At 44.6% G+C, this 9,863-nt stretch overlaps 1 protein-coding gene across 1 annotated transcript in view; it reads left to right on the plus strand.

Annotated features, from left to right (window-relative positions):
• Window positions 1-3,498, plus strand: part of daam1a (dishevelled associated activator of morphogenesis 1a) — a 29,328-nt gene extending 25,830 nt beyond the window's left edge. Inside the window, exons 24-25 of the mRNA XM_034111886.1 lie at window positions 2,618-2,788; window positions 3,295-3,498. Coding sequence (XP_033967777.1) covers window positions 2,618-2,788; window positions 3,295-3,498 — 375 coding nt within the window. The remainder of the gene's footprint in view (window positions 1-2,617; window positions 2,789-3,294) is intronic.
• The last annotated feature ends 6,365 nt before the right edge of the window (window positions 3,499-9,863 follow it).

Consider the following 9,863-nt stretch of genomic DNA (forward strand, 5'->3'; position numbering starts at 1 on the left):
CCATTCTTTTACTTTTCGGGCATTTTACAGACCAAACATGTCGTTGATGTCCCTGTTTACCAAACTACCACTTTTTCTGAAAAATGCATAAAATGATGCACAGAATGATTTGTTAAATACATGGTTTATACCTGTAACTACTGGGTTCCATTTCTTCTGATTACCTCATTTGGGCGTGCACATTTGCCGCGCGCAAACCTACCTCTTTTGGATTTGGAAAGGTTGGCCTGTATGAACACACATACTGTCTCTCGATTCGGATACTTTCCTCAGTACACTTCCATGTCTTAAACTGGGTGGTCTTGTCTTAAATCCAACACAGGTGTTATGCCCTCACTGGAAGTGACACTCGCTGCTGTTAGCTAGCTAGCTAGCAATTATCATTCGCAGTACCAAATCCTCTCAGACTGCTCAATTAACCCTATACAATTAACAGCAGCTTCTTTTTGACACCAGTTACAGTATAGCAGAACTTAAATATTGAAAAATAAATACACATATCTAACTTTTATTTGCATAGTGCTATGTTCACCAAAGCAATAGTGTGTAATTGCAATACTGCTAGTAAGTGTCCACGTTCCACTGTGGACCACTGTGAGAGCCCCATCTGGATACTCATAGTGCAGTCCTATGGCGTTGTATTTGTGCCTCTGTCCTGAGCACGCAGTGAAACATGTTGAGCATAGAAAATGCTATTGAGCACGTGAACATGTTTGAGCACAGAGAAATATATTGTCTCCTGCTCCGTGCGCAAGCAGACCGCTGCACGCGCTTTCTCTCCCTCGCTCGCTCCACCTCTCCAGCCTGTGCACGCTCAGCTTTGCCTGCGCTCGCTCAAGTTGTCACAGCGTTACAAATGTGCCACAAAACCAACCAATCGGTGAACTCGAGAAGGTCAATTCTGATTGGCTGGTCCAGCGCCATAGAGAGAAGAGTTACGACACAGCGGAAGTCCAAAATGCTTGATCGTCACGTGGTTCAGAGAGACTCAGGGCCCTTCTCACTTCTCTTACTTTTCATTTCCTCGCTCCTCGGTCTCGGTCTCACCGGAAGTTGATTTGTCTGCGTCATCTTGAGTAGCGTTCCATGGCCTTATTTCTGCCGGAGGAGCGAGGAGTGATAATGGAGGAGCTATAATCGAGGAACCACCAGACCATCCTCCGATGAAATCCTCAGATACTCACCCCGCTCCCTTACTGTGTATCGCTCACTGATTGGACGATGCAGTGCATGCACTGATCTGATGCTTCTTGACATGAGAGCAGTTTCCCAGCGGAGTGAAGAAACCTCACGGGACTCACTCCTCAGTTTATACCGTGTTTTGTTTCAATTCATGTTTCATTTAGTTACAAATATGTGATACATCTGAACAACAAAGTGGTCAACAATCATTTTATTCATTTATTGGAAACATTTTCATGATCGCTTTTTTCGTTTTACATTTTCATTTCTTGTCTCATTTCCATTCAGTCGGTCATTAAGTGCTATTACAATGTTAATGTGCTGCATATCCACACAAACTAAATCTAACTGGGTTTTGATAGATAACATATCTCTTTTTCTTCTCTCAATTATTTTATTTATTTTGTGCACTCTAATCAATATTAATCAAACTATTGTTCGTTTATACATTTTAAGAATGGCGTTTATCTTTTTTGAGAATGAGTTCTTATTTGATTTTATTTATTTGGGTCTACAACAGATGATACAAATGTTTGTGTCAGTAAATGTGTGCTAACAGAGAACGTCAACAGCCTGATGGCAACCGAAAACCCCTCTCTCATCTCAGATAGAAGATATGATTGGAGACGGCCAGCCAATCAGAATTGACCTTCTCGAGCTCACCGATTGGTTGGTTTTGTGGCACATTTGTAACGCTGTGACAACTTGAGCGAGCGCAGGCAAAGCTGAGCGCGCACAGGCTGGAGAGGTGGAGCGAGCGAGGGAGAGAGAGCGAGGGAGAGAGAGCGCGTGCGGCGGTCTGCTTGCGCACGGAGCAGGAGTTTTATGAGAGAAAATATATTTCTCTGTGCTCAAAACATGTTCACGTGCTCAATAGCATTTTCTATGCTCAACATGTTTCACTGCGTGCTCAGGATAGAGGCACAAATACAACGCCATACATGTTGACATACTTTGCAAGCAGCAGCAAATGTAAGCACAGAAGTACATGATTTGAGACAGCAACAAATGGTTTTTCTCAAATTGTTAAAATGCTATTCGATTAAAATGTGTCGATTGTTTGCCTTTTAAGATAAGCCTTCATAGTACATACCTGTCTATCCTCAAGTGACTGACAGATTACACTCACAGTTTCACATTATATTGTGTGTATTATATACACACAAGTTGGACATTAAAAAGGCAAGATATCTGAAAGATCTGCCTGTTGATCAAAAACAGAAGCTAAATGAAACCATAAATACAATTACATTTTCAAATTGGTATTTATTATATAACTTATTTGTACTTACTAAATCATGGTAACATCCCGTCAACGTATGAACTCAGAAACAGAACATTCCTAAATCACTGAATAATGCAGAATACAGAAAGCCACCGTCTACAGCGGCTCAATCTGTCGACTCGTCAACATGCATCATGTCTCTTGTTGCAGTTTGGAAAGGCGCTGGTGCGGTTCGGAGAAGACACGTCCAACATGCAGCCGGACCAGTTCTTTGGGATCTTCAACACTTTCCTCACAGCGTACTCAGAGGCCCAGCAGGACAACAAGAACACGGCGAGACGCAAGGAGGAGGAGGAGAGACGGGAGCTCCTGGAGGCACAGGTTGGAGGACTTGATCATACGAGAGAGACGTACTTTATGTTAACAGGGTAGCTAATGTCTGTAGCAGCGGGTCAGGTACACAGTAATACATTCAGAACCTTTGTTACGTGCATTAAACATATAACATACTTGACGCTAGCTTCTGAGAGATAACATAACAGACTACACACTTTCCCTGTTTCCATACACCGGTTCAGACGAGATGGGGAAGTATTCAGATCCTTTATTACTAAGAACTTGTACTAGTATGACACTGTAAAAATACTCTGTGTAAAGTGTCAAAGTCCTGCATTTAAAATGTGTCTTTAGAAAAAGTGAGTAAACATTCGAAGCCAAATGCAGTGTTTTTATTCAAACCTCTTGATTTGTAAAGCAACTAAAGCTGTGCGATGAAAGCAGTAAAGTGAAACATACACTATCTACTTGCATTGGAGTGGTATAAAGAGTCAGCAGTGATACATGTACAGTACTCATCCTCTCCCGTCTTGATCCGTCTGTTCCTGCAGCTGAAGAGAGACCGGGAGCAGAAGGGCAGGAAGGCCAGAGCCAGCGCAGAAGAGGAGGGCGGCGACTTCGACGACCTGGTGTCCGCTCTGCGCTCTGGAGAAGTGTTCGATCGGGATATGTCCAAAATGAAGCGCAGGAAGCAGCGGACACAGAACGTGGTGGAGAGCAGCCGGGAGAGAGTAGTGACGAGACTAAACCAGTGACCGACTTGATCTTTAAAGCCGCCAGGAAGTACACAAACAAGAGCTCCCGTGTCTCCTCCTCCTCCACGGCTGCCTGTGGAACATAATCAATGGATGTAAATGTGGGCTTTTTAGAATAGTATTGGGCTACTTTGACAACTTCTAGAATCAGGAGTCCTGTATTCCTCCTAAGTGGGGACATGCACAGTGTTAGGGCAAAGGCACACATATACTTCCATATTAAACACAAAAGCAAGCACATGTTAATACAATCATATCAATAAGAACACATCCATGTTAAAAACATTGTAACAGAATTATACAAAAGTTATTCAACACATAAACATGACGAGGTAGCAACGAGTAAAAGCATTAATAAATTGTAAAAAGTGTATATTGCACATGGCACAGTTATCTCTACATGTTGAGTGTTTTTATGTTATATTAATAAGGGAAAGAGAATAGTGAGATATTTAAGTTGTATTACCCTTGTATATTTTCCCAAGTTTGCACACATCTGCTTTATTTGTGAATTAGAATTGGGAGGGATGAAACCCTCTTTAATGGTCACACATGCAGAGCACACAGCACACAGTGACATGTGTTTAACCCATCCTAGTACCAGGAGTCTAGTACTAGGAGCAGTGGGCAGCTAGTGGGCAGCTAGTGGGCAGCTAGTGGGCAGCTAGTGGGCAGCTAGTGGGCAGCTAGTGGGCAGCTAGTGGGCAGCGCCCGGGGAGCAATGGGAGTGAGGGGGGGTAGGGGATGTCCGGTGCCTTGCTGAAGGGCACCACGGCAGGGCAGGAGGGGAACTGGGACCTCTCCAAGTAGAAGTCCACACTCCACATTTAGGTCTGGTCAGGGACTCGAACCGGTGACCCTTCGGCTCACAGTCCAAGCCCCTGCTTTTTTTTGGTATCTTTTATTATATCAAAACATATTTACATTTTGCACACATTATAATCCACCTTACCGATCCCCAACAAAAAGGACCCCACGGCTTCCTTTCAATTTAGTTGCATCTCAATCTCAGTTGTCATAGATATTATTCCTGCATACACGTCACCATCTCTCTAGTCCACACATTAAGTAATGCTTTCCACCTCCGCACCCTTTTGTCATACATTCACCCATCAATTACTTTTCATCCCATTTTCCACTTTCTACATCTTTCCGCGTCTCAGTGATCGCTCATTCCTTTCTCCTTTCCCAATCCTTCTCCCACTCTTCCACCGTTTCTCCCTCTCTCTTTCCATCCGGCCTTTTCGTTAACGTGAGGCGATGCACATCCTTCTCGCCTTTCACCCACTCACCCTTTTTATTAATCACCCCTATATTTATGTCCACCACCTTCCAGTCCTTCATTTTCTCCTGTCTCTGCTCCTCCTCTTCCTCATCTTCGTCCATCCTATCCCCCCATCCTTTCCCCCCGTCTCCGCATCCTTTCTCCCTTCCTCCCTTACTTCTTCACCTCCTCCCCCCCTCCACCTCTCCCATCTCAACCTCCACCTCATTTCCCACCTCTTCAGCTTCTCCTCCCCCCTCAATCTCCTCCATCTCAACCTCCACCTCATTTTCTCCCTCACTTCCCACCTCTTCATCTTCTCCTCCCTCCTTCTCACTCCCCTTCATCCTCTTTTTGCCCTTCCTCCCCCCATCAGATTCCAAACTCTCCACGCTTTCCCCCTCCACATTGGCCGCATCATCCTTCCCTTCATTCAACATCACATCATCATCATCATCTCTCCCCCCCTCTCGTGGTCTTTTTCCCCCTGCCTCCCCCTCCCCGTCCACATTCTCCCCCACCTTAGCCACATCATCATTCCCTTCATTCAACATCACATCATCATCATCACTCTCACCCTCTCGTGGTCTTTTTTCCCCAGCCTCCCCCCCCCGCCCGCATTTCCCCCCCCATCCATCCTCCCCCCCTCTTCAGGCCCATGCCCAGACCCCCCTCCCCCTCCCCCCTGATTGGGGGGAGGCCTAGAAGCGGGGCCCTCCGGGGGGGGGGGGGAAATACTCTTCCTCTCCCTCACCCCTCCTGCGGGGACCTCTCCCTCCCTCTTCCCTCCTTTCTTTCCCCATCCCACAATTCCTCGCTAAATGCCCCGCCCCTTTGCATCTATGGCATATTATGGCCGGGCACTCTCTGAAAATATGTCCAGGTCTGAGGCAGTTCCTGCAGACCTGGCTCTGCCCATCATGCCTAACATTAAAGTCTTCCACTCCCCCCACCCCTTCAAACTTAGTTGAGTAAGGGAGGGATCTTATCTCACTCCCAAACTCCACCCTTACAAATCTGGTGCCATCTGCAATCTTTGTCCCCGGCCTGCACCTCCTCATCACCTTTGACACAGGCTTCACCCCCCACTCCACCAGTTTCCCCAACATCACTTCATCCCTTAAATATACAGGCACATACATGAACGACACAATTGTGTCCTTTTTCACTGGTTCCCGTGCTTCCACCACAATCCCTTTCACCCTCAGCCCCTCCAACAGCATGTCCTTCCCCACCCACGTGTTCATTGTTACTTCATACTCTCTTTCCCCTTTCACTCTACACCCCAAGACTCTCCCACACATCTCCTGTATCCCCACTAATAATTCCCCCACTGTTAATTTGTTTACTCCACCTTCCACGAAAACTTTTAGGGTGAGTTCCGCCAGATAGTCCACATCCGCTGCATCTTCCTCCTGTCCTTCTTCACCCGTTTTCTCCTTTCTTTCATTCTTTTCCTCCTCCTTCTTCTCCTTGCTCGACCCTGCGTTGATTCCCCCGTCAGTTTTTTCGCTTTCCCTTCCCCGCGTTATCTCGATTTTCCCCGTCTGCTTTCTCACCGCCGCTTCCCATTTCCGGGTTTGCTCCGTCAGATTTCTGCCTCCTCACAGACGGCCCTTCCTCTGGATTCTGCTTTTCCCCCTCTTTTCTCTTTTGCTCTCTCTCCTCCCGTCTTTCCTTCAGTGAAAACACCTTTATTCCCTCCTTCTCAGCCGCTTTCTCCTTCCCCTCACCCGCTTTCACGCTGCCAGCTGTAACTGCTGCAGCAGCTGCGGCGGGGGCCGGCGGCTCCTCTCCGGCTTTTAAATCTTCCAATCTTTCACTTTCACCTTTTCTCTCCTTCAGTGTCTTCTTCTTTATCACCTTCCTCTCCTCGTTTCCCACCTCTATTCGTTCAGCTTTCTCTCTTTTCTCAGCCGTTTCCTCCTTCCCCTCCCCCGCTTTCCCGCTACCAGCTGTATCTGCTGCAACAGCTGTAGCGGGGGTCGGCAGCTTCTCTCCGGTTTTTACATCTTCCATTCTCTCACTTTCGCATTTTCTCTCCTTCAGTGTCTTCTTCTTTATCACCTTCTCCTTCCTCTTCTCATTTCCCACCTCCATTTGATCAGCTTTCTCTCTTTTCTTTGCATGCCTCCTCGCCATTCCAGCTATTGGGAACCCCCCAGACAGCACTCAAAATCTCAAAAAATTCATCCAAACGTAACTTCCAAACCCACAATACACGCCACCATGCACCAAACAATTCCTCCTCTCCTCCTCCTCACATCCACTCTGCGCTCCTAGTGTCTCAGAGTGGTATGGCGCCAAGCCCCTACTGACTGAGCCACTGCCGGAGTTCCATTAATAATGTACATTAATCTGTTCTTAATATAAGATTTTAAACTGTTATCATTTAACCTGTTAAGCCCGAGAGATCCCGGTACCGGGGCCCTCCTGCAACATATTGCAGGAAACAGTGTCTGACGGCAGGTGCATTTAATAAACTATGAATGTTTTATATCCATGTAACGGGAAGAAACTCATCTAACTGATCATTTTAATTTTTTTTTCAAAAAAAACCCACAATGCTAACGCTGAGCCTCTGAATTAGCAACGAGCGGAAAATGCTTACAGATGACTGCACCGAAATTCACTCAAAAAACCTTATTATGCATCTTTGCTGCACATCTAACCCATCGTTTCACATCATGAGGTGACACAGAATCGAGGGGTACCCTCATTATCACTCAATTATACAAACTCTTGGAGATAATAACAAGAACAGACATCAAAACATATGGAGCTAGGTAGCTAAAAACGCTAACATGGCTCACCTGTGTCGTAGTCTGGTCAAAAGTGGTCTTCAATGGCATTAAAACGATAAAAACGCTGCTGAAGTTAATCCATAGGTAAATCCAATGTGTCTGTGTCCCTTTGAAAGGATTTCTGATAATCCATCAGCAATAAACCTGCTTTTCGGTTTTCAGAAGTCAGAGCTAGAGCCAGCTTCACTCTGGTGCAAACCTGCATGCGCAAAGCCTGTGTGTGAGTGGGGAGATTCCCCTTCGATTCTATTGGCTCTAATGGTCAGAAAGAGATGGGTTCCAGAGAAACAGTAAAACCCCCATTTCCACCCAAATCACCTCAGAGGTGGAGTTTTTTTTGCCAAATCTCTCTAAAAAGGTCACATGTCACTTGTTTTGCATCAATCTTGATACAGGGTACTTATTATATGTTGTACTTTGGATTCCTAAAGCTTTTAGTCTACCTTACCATCATCCAAGGGTAGTTTTCACTATAAGTAAAAAAGAATCTTTGGACGGACACTATAATTTACAGTTTTTTACCATGTTCAATCTGAATTTTCTTTAAAATAAAAAACATCTATATTGATTCTGACTTTTCTACATCCAACTCACAGGTTTATCATTACTTTGAGAATTTTTAATTTAACCCTTTTAGAAGGGAATATATGGTCATTTGTTCTGGGAATGTCATTTTCGAGCCTGAGACCTGAAAAACAGGCTCAGGGCTAAACAGGTTAAGTGTTTTTTGTCAGCTGTTACACACTACTCCATCATTTCTTTTAAACAACGCTTTGTAAAAATGTATACAACTATATCCTGCAATAGCTGCATTTGATAAGTTGATGTTTTGATTTTTGTTTACAATCATTTTGTTTTTGGGGTGGTTTGCATTCCCTATAATAATAATAATGATAATAAATTATATTTTCATAGCGCTTTTCTGGGACGCAAAGTCTTTTTTACAATTTAAGGGAGGGTGGGGGTTGGGTGGGTACAAACAAATAAGGACAAACAAAGACGATAAAATAATTAGAGTTATTCTCGAACCAGGGATCAGTATTATCTGTTGATACGGGTACATGTACAGAGGCCTGTACTACGAAGCTGGTTCAACCTAACCTGGATATGTTTGCGTTAGCCGGTTGGCCTAATCCAAAACATACGCGCTCTTGCTAAGCGGTCCTACGACGCTGGTTATCAAGTGGATCGCTCAAGCCAGCCGTGTCCTATCTAGTTAGGTGCGCGTTCACATGAAAGGGGTGGTATTTGGAGCGATCGACCAATCACAAACATGGACAAGCGTACTGACAGCTCAGCAAATATGAAGAAGTTAAACTTTAAACATCCATGACTTAAACACTTTATCCAGGATAAAATCCACATAGTTGCACCTGCAAGGTGAATACAGCTGGTAAAAGAAAAAGTGTTTGAATGCGTATTAACAGGTTTATGATATCACTGCCCCAGTATTATTTTAAGCAACACATTAAGTTGACGAAACACTCGAGTCAAATGTAATTAAAGTCAGATCGACTCGTGTATTAGACGGGGCATATCATAAACCTGCAGGTTAGCCGCTCAGCATAAGTTACCATGGAGATCTAGCCTGCTAAAGAGAGAACCAGCGTCGTAGGACCGGAAACCCCAAGTTTTCCCTGAAGTTAGCCGCTAAGCGAAAATCCTGCTTCGTAGTACAAAATCCTGCTTCGTGAGATAAAAATGTTGAAGGTGTATTTTTTATAAAATGACAGTCCTTTAACAAGGCTAAAGCTTGTCCACGGACAAAACTGGCATTATGTCATGAACAATACCTGCTGATTCAATACAAATGTGAAGACGGATACAAAATTTGTTGTCGTTGTTGAGTCATTCATCCTGTTAGATGGGAGCTGAAAGAGGGAGGGGGGGGGGGGGGCGGACCAAACAACCTCCATTAATGACTCCAAAACTAGGGTTTGCTTTAAAGGTCCCCTATTATACTCTCTTTCAATAATATATTATAGGTCTCAGATATATAGAAAACATGTCTCTGTAGTGTTTGGCTCCAAATACCAAACAGATCATTGCAGCATCCCATAATCCCCTCTGTTTCAGCCCTGTTTCAAAAGTGCTAATTCTCTGTCTGTTACTTTAGAAGAAAATAAGGAACCACTCCCCACTCCCCTCTGAGAGACATTTGGTTAAAAAGAACAATAGCCGAATTTTTTTTCACACGGAGTACTTTGCCGTACTTAGTGCCAGCACTTAGTACCAGCACTTAGTACCCCCATGGAACTAAGTACAGATCGCGTTCACACCGGAATAAGTTCCCTGAG

The sequence above is a fragment of the Pseudochaenichthys georgianus genome, chromosome 22 (assembly GCF_902827115.2).
Source record: "Pseudochaenichthys georgianus chromosome 22, fPseGeo1.2, whole genome shotgun sequence".
Lineage (NCBI taxonomy): Eukaryota > Metazoa > Chordata > Actinopteri > Perciformes > Channichthyidae > Pseudochaenichthys > Pseudochaenichthys georgianus.